General features: G+C 42.4%; 1 protein-coding gene across 1 annotated transcript; it reads right to left on the reverse strand.

Annotated features, from left to right (window-relative positions):
* Positions 1 to 414: 414 nt before the first annotated feature.
* On the reverse strand, positions 415 to 23,767 carry PODN (podocan). The gene is given in 12 exon segments (XM_018072163.3): positions 415 to 1,838; positions 2,926 to 3,127; positions 4,774 to 4,922; positions 7,282 to 7,939; positions 9,740 to 9,855; positions 11,288 to 11,444; positions 13,403 to 13,512; positions 17,580 to 17,644; positions 19,098 to 19,191; positions 20,725 to 20,981; positions 23,332 to 23,397; positions 23,400 to 23,767. Coding segments are annotated over 11 exon segments (1,860 nt in total). The 5' UTR covers positions 23,419 to 23,767; the 3' UTR covers positions 415 to 1,838; positions 2,926 to 2,958.
* Positions 23,768 to 24,282: the final 515 nt, after the last annotated feature.

Genomic DNA, 24,282 nt, shown 5'->3' on the forward strand with positions numbered 1-24,282 from the left:
AACTTGGATAAGGGTTTCCTAACTCTGCCTGGTCTACATGATACATTCCTTCAGCTGTAGGTGGGTCTCCTTTGGCAAAGGCTTCTGCTTGCTAAAGAAGCTTAACAGTGTATGTATCATTCTGACATTTTGGGCCTGACCTACAGGTGCTAAAATGCACCTTCACCCTGCATTCAGTGCATCAGACTCTCAAGGGATTCAAAGGAAGTCTGAGGCACCTGACTCTTCACAGGAGCACAGTGTAAGGGACAGAAGTTTAAAGATAATAGAACAGTTCTCCATAAAACTGTATAAATCTGCATATTCTCAGCTTGTTCAGGAGTTTAATCAATTGCTCTGTTTCACCAAAGACTAACAAAACTTCCACTGGTGTTGACTTGAGCTACTTCTGTAAACATTTTATGTAGAAATCTATCCCAGCAGTCAAGAAGGTCATTTTATTGCTCAGCTGTATAGCTGCTGTTCAAAAATATGGGGGTTTGCAGTTTTTAGGGCCAAGTTCTTATTTTTTTCAGGAAGAAATCTTTCCTTCTATGATTGATGATTGTGTTGAATTGTCTAAGGTAGGAAACAGCTTGAAATTACTGTCATGTGCTATGGGAACCAAAGGGAGAGTGTGGAACTAGATCTCCAGCAGGAAAACAGCTGGTAAAAAATTAAGCCAACTGTGTTTCCAAGTAAATCCTGGAATGCAGTGTACAAAACAACATGTGTTCAATCAGAAATCCTCAAAAGAAAAGACCATTTCCTCATGCAGATTAACTGCCTCAGATGAAGGACATTATAATCAACTAAAAAACTTGTACCTCCGTGAGTCTTCTTTTCCTTGGTTTCCTTATTTTCCATGACTCCAACAGGAGCTGAAAGTACTTGACATCATAAAATAGGTGAGGCTTTGAGTACAACACCAGGCACTGTCTCAAGACTTGAACTAAACAAATTTCTCTTGACACTTAACAGTTTTCTCCCGAGACAGCCCACGCTCACTTATCTCTTTTACATCACTAGTCTCACTCCTGACTCTCAATGAGAATAAGATACACTATGTAAAAAATTCAACCACATATATTACACTTCACAGTGTCACTCCATACCTTTAGAGACGTTCACACAACTGCCACACGGGCATACAAGAGCAAACAGAGACTTTAGCAAAGCTCTGGAAGGCAGACATACAGATTTTATATATATATATATATATATATTCACAAGAGCAATAGTTTTATCTTAAAACCTTTCTAAAACAGGAATATACTGCAGGCTTTGGCAGTAGAGATAAAATATTTTGGGATCCAGCCTTATTTTGTTTTTCTCATCCAAATATACACATTTTTATAACAGAGGAGTAGTTGCACCCAGAATTATTAGTGTTGCTTGATGACCAAAATGCCTCATACACTGCTCCACACATGAAACTACTGAAAATATTCATCTTGCCTGATCAGCAACAGCTTCTTTGGGGTGGAGGAAAAGAAGCTTATACATGGTTCACTTAAAATGCAGCGACAAAAATGGCATTTGAAGGCATGTGTTGAAAACAGCCCCGTATTACAGATGGAAACAGTGAAGGAAGAGAAACAGAAGAAACAAAAGCCAGCTTTTGTGAGTTCCCAAGCAATCCCTTATGATCCTGGGTCTTGTATAAGATGATTTGGAAGCTTTGGAAAGGCATTCAGGGTCTTTCCCTGAATAAGGCACTGTAACACACTGTCTTCCATGAGCCTGGCTCAGTGCCACGACAGTTTCTGCGTAATTCATTGCACGTTCTGCTAAGTGTTCTCTGTATATCTATATAGATATATACACATAGACATATATGTAAGTTTCCATATGTTTTCCTGCAAAACAGAAAAATAAAATAAATTACATAATGCAATACAGAATTCAGAGTAAGATAAACTTAGTACCTGCTAACATGTCACACGTGTCCTAAACTAAACCAGAGATACACTGATTTTGAAGTTATATGTACTCTAAGTCTGCAGATATAAATTATTTCTTCCCTCACAAAGTTTTCATACAGCCCAGCCTCGAGGTCTGGTGTTTGACTTTCCAAGTAGCTTCTGCCCTTTCCAAGCCCCATCATCTTTTAAGCGTATTAGCACTATTCCTAGCAATTCCTTGTGTCACTCTCCGTGACAAAATGTTGATTAGGGAGAAGGCTAATTCTCTTTTTCCACTCTTAAAGTTTAAATCTCCAGAAGTAAAGAGTAGTCCTCAATCTCATTGTCTTTGAATATAAGATGCTTAAGAGATACATTAGGCAGATAGCTATTCTTATGAAAAAATGCATATTCTTCAAACGTTATTCTCCCTTCATCTTTTCTTCTGCAGTTGAATATAAGAGATTCAACTAGAAAGACTATTCTTTCCATAGGAAATATACCAAGTATAGCATTATTTTCCCACTCCAAGTGGTCAGTGATTTAAGTACTGCTTGAGACAGGTTGTAATCTTAATGCCGTGTTTAACAGACAGTGGGTCTAATCTTACTTTAATTTGCATAATTTTTTAAATCCATTTTCAGCTCCCATGGTCTTCTGCATCAGTAAGCTTTCTAGTTTGTTCTTTGTTTTCCTTTTGAGCTACCTGCTTAAAAGTTATCATGAAATACCTTTTCATTTTTTTGTTATCCGAATTAGTAAACAAGGATGTTCATATTTAACTATTGTGCCTGCTGTGGCTATAAGCAGGAGCCACTATGAACAGTCCACTGCCTCTGCTAAAACACAGATATATACTGACTGTTTCATTTTACAAAATAATGTATTTTCAAACCTTCTTGATTTGCAATTCACAGTCATGTTTTAGTGGAAGTCTTTGAGTCCAGGGCTCAATCACCCTTGTTATGCTTTAATCATATGTGTAAATTGGAATTATTTGCACGAAAGTCTGAGAATTGGATCCTTGAACTACAGTTGTTACCTCTCCCATGGTGTGATTGTGTGAGTTCACATTTTATCTCAGTTCTTCTTCCTCTTCCTCATCTTCCATTTCCTCTTCTGAATCATCCTTATTCTTTGAACTGTTGCTGAATTCAAGGTTCCCTTCAATATCCAGTACCTGTAAGTGCTTTAGGTTTTGGAAGGTACTTTCTTTCAGTGCTCCAACTGCAATCTTATTAAACCTGTAAACAAACAAAAGTGCCCTTCTGTTAAAATAAACCCATTTTTTATATCCAACACAGAAATGAGGAGACTTGGAGGAAGCCATTCTGCAGAGTTCCTCTAACTTTCCACTGATCCAAGTTACTCTGTCTTTATACTGACCCACAACAGTGCTCTAGAAGTGCTGGCTCCTCTGGATGGGGGAAGGAAACAAAATCATTATATATTCCTCCCCCACAAATTCTTTCTTTTGCTATTCTGCTTCCTTCTTCCCAAAGAGGAAAGTCATCTGCTCCATAGCCCACATTTCAAAGTGTAGCTTGATTTTTCATGAGATTCTCTGTCACTCCTTGATACCTTAATTCCTCACCCACAAAACTCAAAATATTGGTACCAAGTATTCCTTAGAAAAAAAGCAACATGCAGTAATTTTTCAGCTGTTATTTGTGTTTCCAGGAATACAAATAAACTAATCTGCAGTTTAAGAACCTCTCACATTTACTGCTTGGTCTGTGACTTGTGAACACGCTTAAAATCATATTCTGTCTAATATTCCATATGTATGTTATTGTTTCCCAGTGATTAATAGTCTCCCATTAAAAAATACAACTTAGCTTGGGTGGAGTTGCCTCCTAAATATGTTAGCAAAACTGTTTTGCAAATTCCTTTCTTCTTTATATAGAAATATAGAATGTGGTATGTGGTTTCTGGTCCGCATCCAAGCATTCACTAAAATCTCATAAATGTGAGCAGCTGAATAGACAGACTGCTCTAATTTACACCAGACTTTGTAATTTTATTTGCCTGGTATGGAATCATTCATCCAAAAAGGTATGCTCCAGAGTTATTCAGAACTACAGGGCAGTTTAGTTGCATACAGACAAAATAAGACCATATTTAGTCTTGAGCAGACTGAGCTTTTTGAACACATCTACTGGATCAGCTTAATCAAATATTCTATAGGGATTCATAAGTTACTTCTAATAAATATTTTCAATAATATGCCATCAGTTTAAAACTGAATATATTACTGGGACAGATTCTTGCTTCACTTCTTGTGGTATAAAGCTCTGCTTAAACCAGTTACATTACTGTGAGTTTACATTACATGTAAAAAAGGTCAGTATCTGTCACCTATAAAAAAAACTCCTCATCCAACTGAGTGAGAAAAAAAACCAGCAAAGCTTCTAATCTTAGTTACGTAACTGTCAGAGTTGTAACTGGCCACTTGTTTCTGACAAAACTATCAAGGGAATGTGCACAACTTCAACATTAGTCACACACCCTCACCGGAGGGGGATTTTGTCAAAATCCAGGGCCAACAGGCACAGGCAAAGCTGCGCTCCTATAAGTGGACTGTAAACTTCTGGCTCACAGTTGAATATTGGAATATGACACAATATTAAACATTAATTTCCCAGAATTACTAACATGCCAATCTATTCTAATAAGCACAGAAAAGACAAGCTCTCTGAACAGAAAGAGCTTATTATGTGTATCCATGTCTTTCCTGAGCAGATGAACATAGTTTCCTCACATATTACTATAAAACAAAGTTGCTCATTTAGAAAGTTAGCATTTTAAACACTTCCTAAAACGTAAGCAATTATAAAGTGGACAAAGAAGAAAACTAATCTTGTGTGCTTAAGTGGAAACTTGACCTTACCTGAGGTAAATCCCCTTTATTTTGGGTGTGGATTCAAAAGCATGCTCTGAAACTGTTGTGATCTTGTTGTTCTGGAGATACAGATATTCCAGAGATTCCGGCAGGCCCAGTGGGATGGATGTCAGCTGGTTGCCAGCCATGTCTAGTGACTGCAAGGAAGAGACAACCAGGGGTCAAATAAATAACTGAATTTAAATATTAGAAACAATCCAGAAGATATTTAAGTTTGAATTGATATTTATTATAGCATAAACTAATTTATTCTGCCTCTAATTTACATCTAGGTAAGTGTGGCCAAGACAATTCTACTCTCTTACACTGCTATTTAGCATCCTGATTTCACATCAGACATCATGCTGGTTTGTTTTGGAGCTCCAACATTTCTTTATCTCTGTCCCCAGGCTTTAAGTAAATTAAAAACAGGCTGGGTTTGAGATATGCCTGAGAATTCCTTGGAAGCTGCTACTGCAAACACTTCCCTGGCTAAGGTTAGGGACTAGGTACAGCTACACATAAAAACATCTGGAAATATTCTAACATGGAGGGAGACATCAGGACTAAAGGTCGTTATCACTCCTCTGTTTAATTTTATGCAAGAGAATGGATCAATAGCAGTGTTTTGTTATCCTGTATTGCAGCATTTCCATAGCACCAAGCTGACACACACTAGTTACACACTATTCAAAGCTACACTTCTGCAAACAACATGATTCCAGTGTTTTTATTCCCCACATAATGCCAGTCTGGCAAACAATTATCATGGAATCATAGAATCCTTTAGGTTGGAAAAAAGCTTTAAGATCATTGAGTCCAACTGTTAGCCCAGCACTGCCAAGTGCATTATGTAAAAGTCTTGCTTTGCAGTTGCAGAAAGTCTCCAGTGATTTCCATGGAAACAGTGAGGACTAAAGCCTTTACTAAGTACCTGCACGATCAGGATCTTATGTGCTGGTTATCAGTCAAATGCACTCCATTGCACCAACTCAGAAACCACTTGCACAGTTAAGCCCTTAATGCTAAAAAATATTCAACTATAACTATAATGGAAACAACTAACCAACAGGAACACTGTTCCAAAGAAAAGCACCAGCCAAAAATTCACCATGAGCCCCACAGAATTTTAAGTGTGTGCTATTATCTGAACCTTGTTTGATGTGAATGGGGTTTGCTGTGGGGTAGGTCCAACTGCAGGGCCAGTGTTTGATTCTCCAACATGTTACTTTGGCTTGACACTGAGGAGTGACAAGGGAGTGACAGTAGAATAAAAGTGCCACGAAGTAGCTGGAATGGGCCCTACAAGAATGAAAGCTTATTCCAGCCAAGTCAAGCTGCCTAACAGGTCTCATGACCCAATTTTGTTTGAAAATAAAATAACCTATATTTTTATTAAGGTACTGCAGAAAAACAATCCAAGCAGCTGTAATTCTCAACAGCATCTTCCTTCCAGACTACTTTTCATGTTAGGTGTATTTGCATGCACACACACACACACACACACATACATAAGTGAGGCATCAAACAAAGGCAAAGTGTATTATTAAACCATGGATCAAATCTGCAGCTGATGCAAACCAACAGCTCTGCAGATACTGTTGCTGCATTGCTGATTCATATTAACTGAAAAACAAGGTATTGTTTAGTTCCAGAAACAACAGAAAGGGAAATGTTCACACAGATTAACGTTTGGATTGTCTGAACACACACTGGGGCCAGTGTGACATATGCTCCATGTCCCTTATTCCTGATCTGCTCTGAGATGTGCACCCTTTGCCTGCACAGTGACCATATGAACCCGCAGTGGCTGCAGAGGTAATACCTTTCACTGCAGGAAAGGGGCTGTTGCCTAAAAGGAAATGCAGACAAATCCTTCAGCCAGTGTAACAATTGTGAAAGGTCATCTTGCACAGCACAAATCTGATTGTTCCAGCCTGCCTTATGGTTTGTGTTTAACTTTCTCCAACAATTAAGCAAATGAGAAGACTGCTGATTGAATCCAGACCTCCTAGCTGCTATCCAGGTGCCTTAGCCAGCTGAGCTGCTAAATCCTACAGCTTGGCCTGTCTGACCATAAGCTGATGTGGGGGCTTTGAGAATTAAGAGTGTTTTTGTTTATGCATTCCTTCCTCCTGCTGTCTCTATTCAGAGCTGATTTTAAATCTTTTGGGAGACAAGCTATTTGAAAGGCCTAATTTCAGTCTTAATGACAACATTCACTAATGTTTATCTGAAAATATAGGACACTGTTAGGGTTCAGAAACAAAGCTATCTTTACATTTCCTAGAATTAGCAGTACATGGTGGGCCAATGCCCTGGCCAGCAGTGGGAGGTACCCACCTCTGGCACAACAGCACATCATTTCTATCTAGAAACAGAGTGTGTAGCTCTTACAATGCAAGCCCAGAACATGAGGACCAAGCACATCTAGAACTGGTGTTATGCAGTTTGGCTTAGGCAGACAGACAAGGACATCAGCATCACTACAACAATTAGAGAAGGTGGTGTTTCTACCTGGAGACTGCTGAGTTCTCTCCAAGCTCTTGAATAAATTGAATTTACTTTCAGTTTATTGTTGCTCAAATACAGTTCCCGCAGTTTTGTCATGCCAGACAAAGTCCCTTTTGGGATGATGCTTATCTCGTTTTCCTTCAGCTTCAGGACCTGCAAGTTCTTTGGAAAGCCAAAGGGGACTGTGTGGAGATTGTTTCCAGAAAGATCCAAGGACTTTAGTTGCCTCAGCTTACGGAAGGCCTCCCGATGGATCTGGGGACTTTTGAGCTTGTTGTAGCTCAGGTTCAGCTCCTCAAGGAAGTAAGTGGTAGCAAAGTCATTCCTGTTGATCTCAGAGATCTGGTTATGAAGGATCATAAGTGTTTTCACACGCCGGGGCAGCCCACTGGGAATCCTTTCCAGCATGTTGTTGTACAGGTGGACAGTGTGCAGCTTTTTTAAGCCCTGGAAGGCTAATGGGTGAATCCCTCGGGCTTTTAATTTGTTATTGTGGAGCAGAAGGTACTCCAGGTTCTTAATTTGGGTTAACACATCTCTGTCAATCACCTTAATTGCATTCTTCTCCAGGTGGAGGAGGACGATGTTTCGAGGTAAACCACTTGGGATTTGTGAGAGGTTATTGCTGGACAAATCCAGGTATTCAAGACTGGACAATTTCCTTGGGAAAGAAGGAAAGAAAACATTCTCTATTTAGATTTGGCAAGGTGAAATGATAACCAACTTCCCCTAGGATTTTACAGTCTTTGCTTTAGAGTCTTTTTACCCAGGACAGCTCCCACTACTGACTGCCCTTTTTGTCTCATGGTGTGACTGATGTGCACAGCAAAACAGGGAGCTCCTGTACTGCCATTAGGGATTCAGACTAGGCACTGCTATTGCTCCCCAGCCACGCCAGCCAGAGGACCTGCCACAGTCCACAGACATCCAAACTGCCACTGGGCTGAGTTCTGCAGTCACTGTTCTCTCATTTGACACCACAGACAGCAACACATGAGCAAGTTCAGTGAAGAAAGACCATGAGGAAGGTACCACAGGAGTGCCATCAGAGCACAGAATTTAGGTCTTGGTTTCACAGAAACAAAGCCTGAGCAGGAGTAATTTCTGTCTCTCTGAAAGGCTATACTGAAACTGAAAAGCAGGTCTGCTTTTTAGATGATGAAATGTTCCTCTTATGAAAAGCAGAAATGCTAACTCAGTGTCCTGGGCTAAGGTAGTGAACTTCTCCTGACCCTCCAGCATTATGGAAGTGAGTTAGGACTAGAGCTGCTTTGTGTAAGCTACTGAATCTGGATTCCATGGTCTCAGTTGAAGCTAAATTAAATCCTCAGTTCAACCACTTATACCAACTGGATGTGGATCAATGGTGTTATATGCCAGGACTGAGGAATCCTGGATTCCCTGTATTTCAAGTCACTGTCTCAGTTCAAAGATTCAATCTGCATGGCACCACATAACCCACTGCAGGGGACTAGGAAGTGTTCAGGAAATGTGAGAACTAATGCATTACAGAAATTACTTACTGCTTACTACACTGCTATTTACAGCTATCCAAGCATTCTCTGAATGAACAAATAGACTCTTTGGGTAAAGAACTTCATTGCTGCAATTTGTAAGGTTTCCCCAGCTTGGGAACTTCTTAACAGAGATTATATGTCCAACATGACCTGGAGGTGGACTCAAAACAGATATAGTGAACTACTAAGGGAGGTTTCTGGGAATGGGAAATGGAAAGGGAAAGCACAGTTTGATACATTTTCATGTCTGGAGATCAGGAAAGTGTACAGAACTAAATTATGGGCAGGACCAATTATGTGGTCTGGATTTTCAGGTAAAACAAGCAGAGAAATAACTGTTAACTTTTCGAGTGCTAAGTCCCAGGCTAAATTTAGGACATCCAAAGGCTATTTCTGTTACACCAGTTTGTAGCAAAGCTTTTGCAGCCATCTGGCTATTGAGCAGCACCACTGCACCCCTGCCTGCTCCAGTCCCCTGCACTGGGGTGCAGCTGGGCCAGGTGAATTCACAGCTCTGTGTCTGTAGCTGCTTTCAAGTCACCTTCACAGAAACTCAGAAGTGGCTTTAGCAAAGATGAAGGTCTGGCCTTAACTTCCAGTGAACTGCCCTAGAAACTGGAAAGTCCAAAGCAACCTCAGTTTTGACTGGTTTGGAAGAACAGAGGCTGGCTGCCAACGTTGTTCTAGGTGATTTTACCCAGAGGGCACTTAGTACCTGGTGTGACTGGCACTGATTTCAGTGTTGTGTCTTTTATATAAAACTATTCTGCAACCACTCACTCAGACCTCTGCTTTTGATGGCAGTATCTAAGATTTAGCAGTGAAATGCACGTCATACAGCTTTTAATAAATTTGATTTTTATGATGTGCTTTGTTCAGTAGGTGTTTGACTGTACCACAGGAGGCACAGACACAGAGGTACAAACTGCACAGCTCAGTCTCACCAGAAAGTTTCGTTGTCCATTCCTTCATTAGACAAGTAGTTGTTCTGTAAGTACAGCTCCCGCAGACCTGTGAGTTCACTGAAGGCTCCTTTGGGAATCTTCTCCAGCTTGTTGCTCTAGAGCACAAAGCACATTACTTGGCATGAATCAACTCAGGACATTCAGGTTCTGTTCAGCTAACACAGGCAATTAACCTTCAAAAGGGCTAGACATAAGATATTTCAGGGGGCGTTATAATCCCACTGAAGAAATAAATACAAATACTAGGCTGCAATAATACAAACTATTTTTATTGATTCCCCACGGAACCTTTGGGCTAAGAAGGCAGAATTTGCCCTGTGCCTCCCAGACAGTTTTATTTTGCATTCATAGCCTTCTACTTATGTGCAATGTATACTGTAATTTAGGCAACCAACTCTGGAGTTTGCTCAGAATTTCTAAGTCTTGTAAGACAGATTTCACCATAAAGAAGAATTAGGCTGGAAGTTGGGAATCAGCCATCCTTCCAGCATTAATGTCATACCCAGAGGTACAGTTCCTGTGTTTAATTACTCCCATGGCCTTAGTGTGGCTTTGGAGTAGCCAGCAGGCAGAAACAAATGAAATATAAAACTAAATGCCACTTAGAAATTCCAGTGATTTAAAGGATCAGACTGGTTGCCTTTACTGCTCTTCAAGCTGGAGAAGCCTATTCTCTAGAAGACTTTAACAGGAATTAGTGGTGAAACCTTCAAGGGAAAAGAGAGTTGGGAGGCAGCAGAGAACTGCCTAAGTGCAGGGGCTGATAACAGACTCCAGCCTAACCATGTCCAAGGAGCTGTCAGCACTCGGAGCAGGCGGATCCAGGGCTCCCCACTGCTGCAGCTCTGCCACTGTTACAGGGCTGGGATCTCCAGCACAGACAGGATGAAGCCTTTTTATCAAAATCAGATGACATGGAATTAAAAATGCTGGAGAGTAGTTAATACCACAACTTCTGCTATTGCACTGTTGCTGGAGAAGTTGTAGCAGTAGAGAATCGCTGATCCAAACTGTGTTGTTGGAATTGCCAGGTCAGTAGCAAACAGGAGTCACTGATGGGAAACAGTGTCTGTGTGAAAGGAGTTAGTGAGCAATGCCAGGACATGGGGGGTAAGCAGCTTCAGGAAAAACAGCACTGGTGGCAAACTTAACAGGGAGGCCAGTCTCTGGATGGCCATGGAGAATGACCCACCTTCTTGCTCTACTATGTATTAATATCATTATATGCAGGGAAGAGACCAGCAATGCAACCACACAGGCATTTGCAATACGTTACCCTGAAAACACAGAAAAGCATTTCTGTCCCCTGTGAGCATCCTGGTGTTTTGCAAAAACACACTGTTACTCATGGACAACAAAGCAAGGACATGGGAGACAGCAACTGTTGAGGATACAGCAGAGGAGACTGAAAATGGGCCTGGAGATGTTTCCAAGTACACTGGAATGGCTTGGCTGTGTGGGCTGAATCCCACACAACACAGCACTTTGTCACAACCCTAAAGGAACACAAAACTTTGTTGTCATTACCTGTAAGTGTAATTTGTACAGTGCTGGAGGGAGATTCTTTGGCACATACTTCAAGAAATTGCTGGACATGATGAGTATCTCCACATTAGCAGAGCCATTGAACATGTTATCAGGTAACCCAGCATCTGAAAGTTTGTTGTTATGAAGATACACAGATCTATTGGAAGGAGATAAAAGATGAAGTTCAACAGATAGTGTGATCTGGAGTTGTTTTTTTTCCACAAGAAAGCTGTTTAAAACTAAATTTCAATCTTTGCTTCTTTCCTTGAGTTAATTGGATTTGTTTTTAAAATGTGCCCTTTAATTTAGCAAGGATAGATGCAACACCAAATGGTTGGTCCCAACACTCTCTGAAATTTAGGTCTATTCAAAATCCAAACCTGCACATGAATACAATTTTCAGTTTCTCTCCTACTCCTAGAACTCAGAAAGGCAAAAGATACTGACAGAAAGACAGCAGATTTAGTCTGGAAGAATTTTGGTTTTTAATAAGCCTTTGGGATTGAGAGAAACAGGGTTTCTTATTTCCCTTTGCTCTTCTTACTTTAAATCTTTAATATTCACAGAAGAGTTTTCCCAATCGGGTTTTCAAAAATTGATTCATTGTTTCTTATACAGCTTTCAATTCTGTACAAAACAACGGACCCCTATGAGGTTATTCCTGCTTTTCACTGGCTCAACTAAATGAATTCATTTGACTTCTTTTTACTGACTTTGATTCCCTCTCCCTTTCCTGTGTTTACCCCAAGATGCAGCAGGCAGCTAAATTTGTAGAGACAGGTTAAAACTGCAAAAGAGCACAAAGTGGGCTTTTTCAACTTGTTCTTGGATTCTCCACCAGTTGCAGAAAACTTGGCAACATCCTGTTGGAAGGAAGGAAAGGCTCAGTATGGAAATACAATTGTGTGATCACACACTCCAGGGAGTTCAGAGCCACACTGGAAATATTGTTTACCCTGCATGGTCAGCTGTACTTTTAGCTCACAAATATTTGCCTTTCTGAAAATCTTGCTTTCCAAATCGTCACTCTGAGACCATGAACTCTGCTGGGGGCAAATAAAACAACTGAAGCAACCATGTTAGGATTTTATATCAGCAATCTTTGAAATCAGTGAGTTCCTATTCTGATTAAAATTAGTGTTGGTATAGGAGTGTGTGAAAATCACTTCAGAAGAGTCAGTAATTTCAATACGAAATCAAAACACAGCAGCTTCTGCACCTCAGATTAAGGAATAAAACATGTATAAATGTAGTTTCTTTCATCATGAGATATTGCCAGAAATCTGTGAGTGACTCAGCCTTTTCAGGTTCCAAGAGCCCAGGAGACAAAAGGGCTCAGTAAGTGCAGAGGAGCTTCAGCTCCCAAAGAGTTCAGTGGAAATGGAGAGTTCTTCAGTTCATCACAAGATTGGACTGCAGGGGCTCAGCTGGGTCAGCTGCTATTAACTGCTTCCAAACTTGGCTGCATAAATTGCTCCCAACAGAGTTTGGAAGGTCTTTGCAGGATTTGGATGCTGCAGTGTCCATACAGATTACTCAGAACCCCTTTGGAAAAGCCCCTGTCTCCCAGGAGGTGGTCTGTGTGCATCTGAGTTTGGGGTGGGCCAATGTGCTGCACTGGATCCAGCTGAGCAAATCCCAACCTGAAACCAGCAGAGACTTTGACACCAGGAATGAGGGAATGAGCCACTTCTGAAGGTGCCAAGGGCTAAGCTTTCCTGGAATTGAGTTATACTCACCTGCACTGAGTACTGCACTCTCCACCCCATTTTATTCTAAAAAATGAATGGGGTCTAATAAAACCAGAGATTTCTAAACATTAATCTCCATTTTGAGAAACTGAAGCTGTTCTTTTCAATTCTTAACTGACACACAAATGAAAAGGGGACAATTTAATTTTATATATGCAAAAGTGTCTGGCAGCCAGTAAAAGCCCTTGGAATGTGTTTGTTTAAGAGATTATTTGATCTTTCATGCTGAGAATAATAAACAGTCAACTTCTCTCCAAAAAACACAAGTGAGCAATAACATGGTTTAGCCAGATAGTTTCTTATCACCCACCAGTTGTATCCAAGCAGTGGCAGAACACTGTTGTTTTACTTCCCTGTCCCTTACCTCAGTTTTGGTTTCTGTCCAAATGTGAGCCCATATATCTTAGTGAGATAATTGGCTGCAAAATCTGCACTGATCAAGGCATTTGGTAGGAATTTCGGAGCCACTGTTAGCTGGAAAAGAAATATACAGGGGAATTCAAATTAAATGCAACAAGTTTTAACCAAGTACTAGACAAGCAGTAAATCATTTGCAAATTTATCTTCACTAAATGGGCAAAAATAAATTAAACTGAATGTGGATTGCATGAACGAAAACAAATTGTCCCCACTCAGTAATCTCTCCAGGAAGGAGACAGACTTTTGCTCTAAGATATGAGAATGTTTGTTTTGGTTGGAAGAGTCCTGTCTCTTTTTGGTGGAAGAAATCAAGAGATTGTTATTCAGAGAGCAAACACTTTGCTTGTTATTGTTCCTAATTCCTCAGTTTGCTGTGCCAAGAAACTCCAGCCCACCTCACAGTGACCTACTGCTTACTCTCTTCTGAAAGCATATCATGGAGGGTGACTGTCATTTCGTGTATCTGTGCCATTGCATCCATTTACAGGGATCTCTGCAATTTAGGATCCAGGTTCCCAAAGAACAGGAATGCTGGGTTATCAAAAGGGACTTCAAAGCAAAAACCTACTGTATAGTGATACTCTGTCCAATAAACAAGTGATGTATCAGAAAATACAGAAAAGTTCTGTCTCCAAAACTTAATAGTTGACAACAGGTATAGGATTGAATATGTTTACTCTTGGTCTCTTGCTGTTTTTATCAGGGATTTTGAAAAATAACACTAGAAACACGTGCACCTGAACAAACTGGTGGAGTGAAGAGCACTGATCAAAATAAGCTCAGTTTTACAGAGCAACAGCCAGGTTCACTTAGTGGCTGTTAAAAGCAAAGTTGTTCACCAGGAAACCAGGAATACAGGTTACAATCCAGGCTGGAGGAAAGTTTTCTGGGAAAAATGAACCCATAGATTTTTGCATGAAGATTAAGCCCTTGGGAGACAAATTATTAATACAGTGGTGTAACAGAGAGTCCTTGAGCACAGAAGCAGAAGGCACTGAGTTGCAGTGGGCAGGTGCAGTCCCTGTGGTTACAGGTGTTCATTGCTGAGACCACCCAGTATTTTATGTACACTCTGGAGGGCTATGGAGAGAACTTTTCTGGTGAGATACTGAATTCATTGCCATCTAAAGCTTTGAGATCAGGATAGGAAACTGGGATGATGAAATCTGCCTTCTAGCTTGAGGTTCATGGGATCTGTAAAGCTTCGTCCTCACAGCTCTGCTGTGTGAAACAGAGCCTGGTCCTTTCAGCCAGCAAAGCACAGCAAGATTTATATGAGGAGAAAACATATTTTTCAAATTTTTATTACCATAAAACTTCAATTGGTTATGAATGATAGTGTAAAACCAAAAACATTTAAAATATGAACACTGTGTGAGAGGATAGACACTTCATTGGAGAACTGCCTAACCCAAGCCTTAAACTATGTATTTATCTAAAGGGTGTCTACACCCATCTAGTGTGTCAAGTGTGCATTGATGAACTACAGCCATGAACTTCCAATTTGCTGGACTCATAAAACAGTCCTTTCTTTAAAAAAAGATGAAAGTATGTTATTTACTGTTCTTCATTTTCAGCTGTCCTGAAATCTCCATCCTTAGCCTGTCTTAATTGTTTAATGGTCACAAACACAGAAAAGACCTTTCCCACAAATCACACTCCTGTCAGTATTCCCAGATGTATGTAAGCAGTGGAATTAGGCATTCTGCATATTACTGCAGTTGCCACAGTACTGCTCTTGGCTTTATGGCAATCTCTTGTCTCCTGATGTGGGAGATGTGGTACCAGGGAACTGGATAAAGGCACTCATCTCTGACTAGGAAGGTCTGACAGTGCCTCAAATAAGTCTCTACTATGACATAATAATATTGAGAATTCAGACACAGGAAACAAGACTTAATCATTTTCATACAGGGTGGCACATTAAAGCTTTTCTCCAGAAACATGGTCAGTTAGGTCATAACTTTTATACAGAACAAAGGGCATGGCTCAGACATGTGGAATGAGAGACATCAGAACCACAAGAAAGAGGAAAGAGAAAGAGAAGTTTCATCCAGAAAGAGTTTTCACTTGCTCAGGACTTTGCTTTGGCATTTCAGCACTTGGTCATGAGACTGATTCCACTGGTTGACTGCTTGAAGGATTAATGCTGGATTGTTATAAGTATTAGCAACAATGAGGTTGACTGAATAGCTTTGTCCAGTTTATTGCCTAACAACCTGACTTTCTCCAGCTGCAATTTCCTTGCAGCTTTACTGCTGGACCTTCCTTTCCATATGGCAGAGAGTGTTTTATCCACTGTTAACTAATGAATTCAGAAGGTTAATACAAAAGCTTTGAAACAGGTTTTCTTGCTTAGATCAAGCTTTGATATAAACAGAAGTACTGGATCCAGGTGAATCCCGTATCACTTTGGGGATACGAGGAAATGCAAAACCTTCTGTCACCAACTTATAGTAAATTTCTTTACTGTGCATACTATATGAGAGATACAAAATATGAGAATGGGGTGAAAAATTAGAAAGGAAACTACAGCATCCCTTCTTTCCTTGAAGTACTTGGCACTCATAACCCACAGAAGGCTTTCAGTCTATTACATTTCTTTTCTCTGACCATCTATGCCAGTTTAATGAAAGTTGATTTAGCTACGTCTGATGGGATCACAATGGAAGATAAACATGCATTAAGATAATCCATAAAACAAGGAGCAAACTACCAGCAAATCCCTGCTCTCCTCCAGACACCGCAGTAACTTGATCCACAGTGTTTCCTGCAGTTTGAAGCCAATCTGGTTTGTCCTGGCTTGGGATTTATATAGAAATGTGTTATTCTTGTGGGTCCACAACTTCTCACTATAACTGCTTCTGACATTCGCTGATGTTGGCAATTTCTTTTGGGACTCTTTTTTTTCTCTGCCATAGAGCCAGAAAAACCAAACACTTTGTTTTGTCGCACAGGGAAAATCGGAGTGCAAGGTTCTGGAATATTACTCACAGCCTGGCTTGTTCCCTTTTATGGGGTTATTAACTGCCAAGATTGTTACATGGAAATGGTGCTTGAAAGAGAGAAAAGAACACAATGTTACTGTACTAAGGAATGGGTTCTATTCTCAATCACTCCATATATTTCTGTATGGAGTGATTCTGGATGTGTTTTGGCCTGACCGAAACCTAAATGGGGCCACATGTATTTAATAAAAACATCAAATGGTCCCAGATTTTAAGAGGATAATAATATATATATACAGGCATAAATATATATGTAGAGAGAGGGAGGGTGAGATGGAAGGGCAGGATTTTCGTAGACAAAGAAGCTCTGTCTGATGTTTTAACGTATATTTTTCTGTGGTAGCCCAGTTTCTTCTGTAACAAATATTTGTGGACAATCACTGGGGATAAAGAAAGCTATAATGGTAACCACCCAGATGTAAGGGTATGTGAGAAGCTATTTCATTTCCTAGCCTTGGCAGGAAAGATGGGCTTCTGTCAAGACATCCAACTTGGGTCAGTAATAGGAAAGCACTCAGGATCCTCTCCATTAGAAAAAGAAATGCAGCTCCTATCACTGCAGCTAAAAGAATAAATTATTGACTAGCACATTTCACTGTGTGTGGGTATCCTCCCCATATCAAACCTAATAAGAATGGGAGTCAGGGAAAACTGGATAGCCTTTGACAGATCTCGATGCCTCAAACACAGGTACTAAGACCTGTGTGTTCACAAATTTTTCAACCAGCCTCATCTGATGGGACAGGCAGGGTTTCACACCATTCCCTCACAGTTTATTTGCATACAGGCAGAAAACAAATCTCCATACAGCTGATACAAAGCCTACTGAAGACAGTGGTAACTTATGCATGCAGGGGCTCTCTGTACCTCCCTATACAAGGGAAACCTTTCACCACTTGCACAAGGAAATAAGTGTTCAAAATATACCTGCATGTGTAGCCTCTAAATTTTTCACATACTGATTGTCTTGACCTTAGATGACCCTGCATTAGAATATCACTTTAGCACATTTTGCTTATTTAGTATGTACATTTTAAAAGAATTGACAAATTGGTCATTTAACTTCCAGAACCAATTTAGAAAAGAACTCTGAAAGGCTTCAGAGCCACTTACCTTATTGTTTGCCAGGTACAGGTAATTCAGGTTCTCCAGATGTTCAAATGCTTCTTCTGGCAACCCTTAAAAAAAGGAATAACTAATCAGTGACACTGGCACCTTACTGCCTCTCTGAGAGAAAAAACCAGGGGGCAGCTTTCTCTCTCAGGTATTGTTCATATGAGATTGAACTATTGAAACAATCTGGGTCACACCTATTGTTGTTATTTTTTTTAATTCAAAATGCCACAAAACAATACTGGCTGTTAAGAGCAATGGAAGACTATTAGGAACGTTGAGCATACAAGGCTTGTGGCCAACCCCCTGGCAGGAGTCAGGGGCAGAGCTGGGCAGACCCCCCTTGCAGCAACCACACTGTCTGAGCAGTTTCTTTTGTAATTTGCTTATGATTCTGCAAATCTTTTTTCTTGCAAGGGCATAATCTGAGGTTGCTCAATGAATGGATCTGATGAAGGACTACATTGCCAAAATCACACCAGTATCTGCATGCCACAACCCTTCCCTTGTCCTGCTCCCCACAGCAGAGATATCCATCGACACAGTAACCAGCTCAGAGCTTATCCTCCCCCAGTAATTATTCATTTTCAGCTGAGTCACTCCACATCCAGCTGATGACACAACCACAATTGCTGTCACAATGGAAACACTGCAAGTAACACTTTCACCTGGCACTGAGATAACCAGGAGTCAAAGGTGAAGCTGTTTCCCATGTCAAAACATGTTGGAAACTCAGGGCTGCACTGCAGCTTGTGAAAGGAACAAGAAGGCCCAAAGGTAATAATGTCAAAGGCTGAACCTATTAGGCACATATTATTCCCACATTCTCAATAAAGGCTGTCCTCTGCCATTGCAATAAGGAAAGCAAGAGCATTTGGATCACAAGTTAATGTGATGCACAACAATTACATCTTTTGTATCCCATATCATGCTTTCTTACTATTTACTCCAGTTCCTGAGTTTCTTTTGCTTTCCTTATTAGCTCCTTATCGAGTTTCCCTCATAAGCATAAGACCAAGCAAGGAAAACCTGCCTACTAAAATCAAAATGGTTTTGGAAGCGTCAAAATGTCCTTATTTGCAATGTATATTTGTATTTATACCAAATTCAGTGAGGACAGAACTGGACTGAACTACACGAACTGACTGCCTAGACTGAACTGAACAAGGTCAGTCAGGAGGAAATCATTGAGCACGTGGAGGTTTCTGGTTCCCCAGTGCATTGCATGGAAGAGCCTGTGGGACCAGAGGGAGTTTCCTGGATGAGGAGATCTCACGCCACAGCACACGGAGCTGCTGCCAGGTCTCCTCCTGGTTCAGCAGGGCTGCATTCTTGTACACTGAGTCTTGTGTTTCAGATGATAAAGTGTCTCCATGATGTGTGTGATGGTCAAAGGAGTGAGGCTTGCAGAGAACCACTCCAACCAAGTCAATCCATCACTCTGTGGCTTTCTTTATCAGGTGTCACTGGTGTTCTGGAGGCACAGGCTCTGTCCACCCCATGGCTCTGCCAGCTCACCTTTTGAAGTCAGCCTGTTGTTTTGCAGATTGAGAGTTTCCAGTCTGTAAAGACGAGCAAGTTCTTCTGGAAAGATTTCTTCTATTTGGTTATTCTAAGAAAATGGAGAGTATTAATCATCAGCAAAGTAATCCAAGAAGGATCCCAGTAAACCCAGACTGTGAACTCCAATAAAATCTGGAAGTGACCCCACCATGCCAAATCACTGTCAAGACTTCTCTCTGTAATGAGCCAAACTCAAATATCAAAAACAAGACATCCAAACCTAGCAGCATTGGAAGACCTGAACTTCTGCTCATCCCCAGGAATACCTGTCTTATGCACTGGCAGCACACAGAGTGAGATTATGCCTGGCAAGGCCCATAATCCATCTGCCAAAGCCAAACCTTGTGGCTGCAGCAGAGCAGCTGCTACAAGGTTGGCATGGTGGATTTCCAAGTTTATCACTTCTGTTATTCCTGGATTGTTTTAAAAGCCACTTGTCACAGAAAGGGAGCATCAAACTGGGCTCACTTTCACTAGTACCACTGTCAGGGGTGACTGACATCAGATTTTCATTAATGTGCTGACTAACATTTTAACCATTAATGAGTGATTCTATTTTAGCATCTAAGGGACCAGTTAAGGTCCTGCTGTGCTGGAAGCCAGGCCAGTGCACAGAAAGTGACAGCTGCTGCTCCAAAAAGCTGCTTTTCTTTTGGCAGCAGAGGCAGGAGCCATGGCTAGCACTTGCCTGGGACAGATCTGCTGAGGAAAGTGCCAGCTTACATTACAGTTTTTCTAACTGGAAAGCTCTGAACAAAATCTGCATTTCATCCATTGCACAGAACTGGCAGATAGGAGCAATAAACCAAAAGCAAGGCATTGGAAATCCTGGAACTGCTGCCACTGCTCAGAGGAGGCACGGCCACAAGGTTGCCATGCTCTGGCCCTGCCACGCCTGCAGGTGTCAGAGCACTGCCATGGAAAGGACACCTGCCCAAATGCTGGTCATAGGGATCAATTAACTAACAGCAGAGCATGGAAACCTGCTGACAGTCCAGGACATCCTGCTTCTTCTACCTTAAGCTGGAATCTCACAACCTTACCTGTCCTTATCCTAACAAGACATGAGATCTCTGGAGTGGAACCATTTGCTGCAGGCATGACATCAGTGTCCCTGCCACAGGCAGTGCCACTGGGGTTGAGGGATGGCACTGGCTGTGTCACCCCTGCTTCTTGCTGAGTTTGTGTGCTGAGGGAGAGATGGGACACGAGGGAACACGGGCTGGCCCTGTGTCTGCACAGGTTCACTGTGTCTTCAGCATCTGGACTAACAGGCAGTGCTGCCCAGAAACTTAGCCCATCCTTCTCAAAGACACCTCAAAATGAAAGGCCTTCACCAGAAACAGTAACTGTTAGTTCGGACAAAAATTCTTCTCAGGAAGCTGTGAGAGACTAAAGAGAAAAATTTCGTATCTTTCGCCCTCCCTGGATCTGCGGGGAGAGAATTAGTGCCGATAACCAGGCGCATCCGTCGAGCTTAAGGCCCGCTGCACCTGCTGCTCCCTGCGGGCAGCCGGGTCGGGGCTGAGGGGAGCAGGGAGGAGCGGGATGAGGGCGGGATGCGGGCACGGCGCGCCCTTACCTGCAGGGACAGGTGGTTGGTGAGCTCGGGCAGCAGCAGCGGGAACTCCTTGAGGTCGATGCCGCCGCAGTCCACGACGCCCTCCTGGGTGCAGCCGCAGTCGCGGGGGGCAGGCGGGCCGGGCCGCGGGGGCCGGGCCGCCTCGGGCTCGGGCTCGGTGTCGGTGTGGGCGGGGCAGCCCAGCGCCAGCAGCGCCGGGAGCCCCAGGCAGCCCAGCAGCGCCCGGCCGCCGCCGGCATGCCCGCGGGCCGGGACAGTGGGTCAGCCCCGGGGACGGGCTGGGACAGCGGGTCAGCTCCGGCACGGCGGGTCAGCCCCGGGGCACGGCCCGGACCAGAGCCCGGCGCCCGCCCCGCTCTCCCGGGGCGCCTTCACGCCCTCTGAGCGCGGTTTGGGCACCGGGATGCGGGCCCCGGGCACAGCATCCCCCACACCGGCCCCAATTCCTCCGGTTAGTTATTGCTTTTTTCATATTGAGAAACGCCAGGTGATCCCCGGAGATTCATAAAATGTTAGTTCAGTGTGGCTGTCGGTCGCACTGCTCCTCGCAGTTTTGCTTAGGGAGAAACTCTTCTCGTTATTTAAACAACACAGAGGCTGGACAAGAGTGACTCTCGGAGGGGCTGCTACACGTGCGTGGAGCAACAACAAAACCTCATGGCTACTGAAAACAAAACGGGCTTCCTATGGATTTTGGACAGTGCTGATCTGAACTAAGAGGCCTGGCTCACGTTCAGCTTTTATCTTTCTGGCAGCAGGTTAAAATAATCCAAACAGAAGTTGGATACGGACTGGAGCAGCCAGCTGGCCCTAACCCAGCCCCCTCGGTCCCATTTGTTGCCCTTCTCAGATTTCATACATAAAGGTTTTCAGTCAGGGCTGGTTATGGCCTGTCTTTTATCCTCTTGGCTATTCTAATCAGAAGCATTCAACAGTGATGAGACTTACTTAGGCTGATCTTTTAAGGTGAAAAGGCACAGTGGATTCATGACACGAAATAAGTAATAAGTACTCTGTTCACCTCTACCAGCCACATGCCTTCTTTGCATCAGAAACAAGAACCTCCCAGAGCCACACTGGCGGCTGTCAGAACTGCACATCTCCATTTACACCCACTGGGCTTTGCTGCTTTGCACCAGGGGCTCTCACAGACTCTGGGTGCTTGGGGAGCATTGGACAGATCCTGCTCTCAGTCACAGTCATGAAAATTGTAAATAATTTCTTTAAACACTGACTTATACTTGAAGAAATGGGAGCAGGTGGGACTACAGGGCAGGGCATCCCAAGACATGGATGGTTTTGCTTTGGTCCTGGTCTTTGCTACAAACATTCTGGGTGATTTTAAGCATTTAGCATCGATCCCTCTTCCCCCTGCTCCACTATTTCACAGCTTCCATATAGCTGAATAGCTGAATATAATGAAATTATTCTCTTTTATAAAACATTCCTTGTATGGCAGCTAAATATTAACAGTGAGATCAAAACTGGCCATATGAGTATGCCAACAGTGGATTAGTAAAATCTTTAGTATTTGGTAACCTAATCTCAGAAAATATTTCAGAAATCTTAGAGAAAATAATCTCAGAAAGTATCTCAGGTCTCTAACAAAGTATTTTCCCCATATATCAGCTTACCCTTATAGATACTTACAAAAGAAACTAAAGAAAAAAATCTTTTATATGCAGGTCCCAACCAGCCCTGCTGTAGCAATACAAACACAGTTACACTGTGGTTGGTACTGGGCTCTACAGATTTGCAACATGCTGACTTTTCCACATATGCAGCTGAAAGGATGTTAAAAAATTAACATGAAATATTCTATCTATTGCACAATAAAATTTCAGAGGCAATCTCACCCCCTTGTCAGCAAAATGTACACTATTGTCTGCTACAATGCCTTTGGAGTGAATGCTGCTCTAGCACAGGGAGACACTTTGGATACAGGAACATCTGTGTACATCTGGAGTGCAGGCAGTAAAACCAGACATGATTGTGATTTTTAGTTCAAAGAAAGTCTGAGGTAACTCACTCCATTTCAACTCATTCCCATGGGCCTGATCCAAAGCCTTACTAAGAAACTTTTCTAAAGGAGTAGCTCAAAACCCACTAGAAACAGTCCTCTTCCCTGGCTGTAGGTGGGCTTTGGATCAGGTCCTGCCACCCAGAGACTGAAGGGACCCTGAAACCAGCTCAGGGGCTTCTGCACTGCATCTTTCTGAGTCCAGACAGAACTGGCACCTGCCCTTTGGTGCCCCACAGCACCAGAGACAGGGTGCTACAAAAGACACAGTCTCCAGAGGTAAACTGCAGTTTTAGGAGTTACTGAATGCTTCTCAGTGACCACAGTTACCTCAATAAACAACGGAATCTCTTTCAAAGTATCTCATCTCTGTTATCTGTTATCATCCACACACATTCTCACAGGACACACACACACAGAGATAGGAAAAACATCCACAAAATGGGAGGATTCTTCAAAATCAACAGGTTAACTGAGTTTGTTACACTGAATATCCTTGCTAAAAGCTGCAGCTGAAAGGCAGACTGCTGCTGCTGCTGCAGGTTCTGACAATCCAGCTTTTGAAACAAATAAAGTGCTGAAAAACTCACCTTTGCTGTCAGAACTCAGCTGAATGGAGAAGAACATTTCTGTTGCCCCCACAGGCTCCCTCACTCATGCCATGTCAGTGACATGCACTGAGCTCACAGCGAGTCTCCCCTTTCCAAGCCAGATCCTTTCCAGATGTGAGCAGCAGAATTAGAGAGCAACAGGCAACCCTCTACCAACGAGAGCCTCCTGCACTTCCCAACGAAATCGGAGAGGAATTTTCCAAAGTCACCATATGGGAAAATGTGAGTAGGAAAGAGGAAGCAGCTATTGACTGAATATAAAGACTTGGGAAATAAACAATCTCCCATTACTTTTTGTCAACACAATTTGCAGGCTCCGTGAGGATGCCAAAAGCCAGCGTGCTGGAATTGGCAGAGGAGAACAGAGACGGTTGTGCTTCTGCATTTCCTTGCGGGAGACTGGAGCTGCACTGGGACTAGATCTTTGATTTTAGCTGCATTCAACCCAAAATCTGAATCCCAGGTGGGAATGTCCTCCCATTCTCTGGGGGTCTGGTTCAAATTAGCTACGAGTGACAGATCAGCAGTTTTTCCTGCATTTCATCTCCCTCCCTTTTAACTCTCCCTGGTTTTCAACCTATCAACTGATCTTCAGGGACCAGGGATCAACGGGCTGAAACTACAGATGTTTAAGAGGCAAAGTCCCCAAATTTGTTGTAACATCCCATCTACCCAATCTCTTTTTTATCTTCTAAGCCCCACATTACAGCACTAACATCAGAACCTTCCATCACACACACCCCCTATTCAGCCCAGAAGCGTCCCATTCCTTATTTTCCCCCCTCTTGGTGAAAGCACAGAAACACCCTGTTGATAACACAGTATGCTCCAAGTGCAGCAATACTTCCAAGAAAGCAACACAGCTTTTTGTCCCTGACAGCAGAGTTCCTATTTTAAACATATAGCCACCTGTTTTGCGCATGCCCC

This window comes from Manacus vitellinus, unplaced genomic scaffold, assembly GCF_001715985.3.
Source record: "Manacus vitellinus isolate BGI_N305 unplaced genomic scaffold, ASM171598v3 scaffold_21_pilon, whole genome shotgun sequence".
NCBI lineage: Eukaryota > Metazoa > Chordata > Aves > Passeriformes > Pipridae > Manacus > Manacus vitellinus.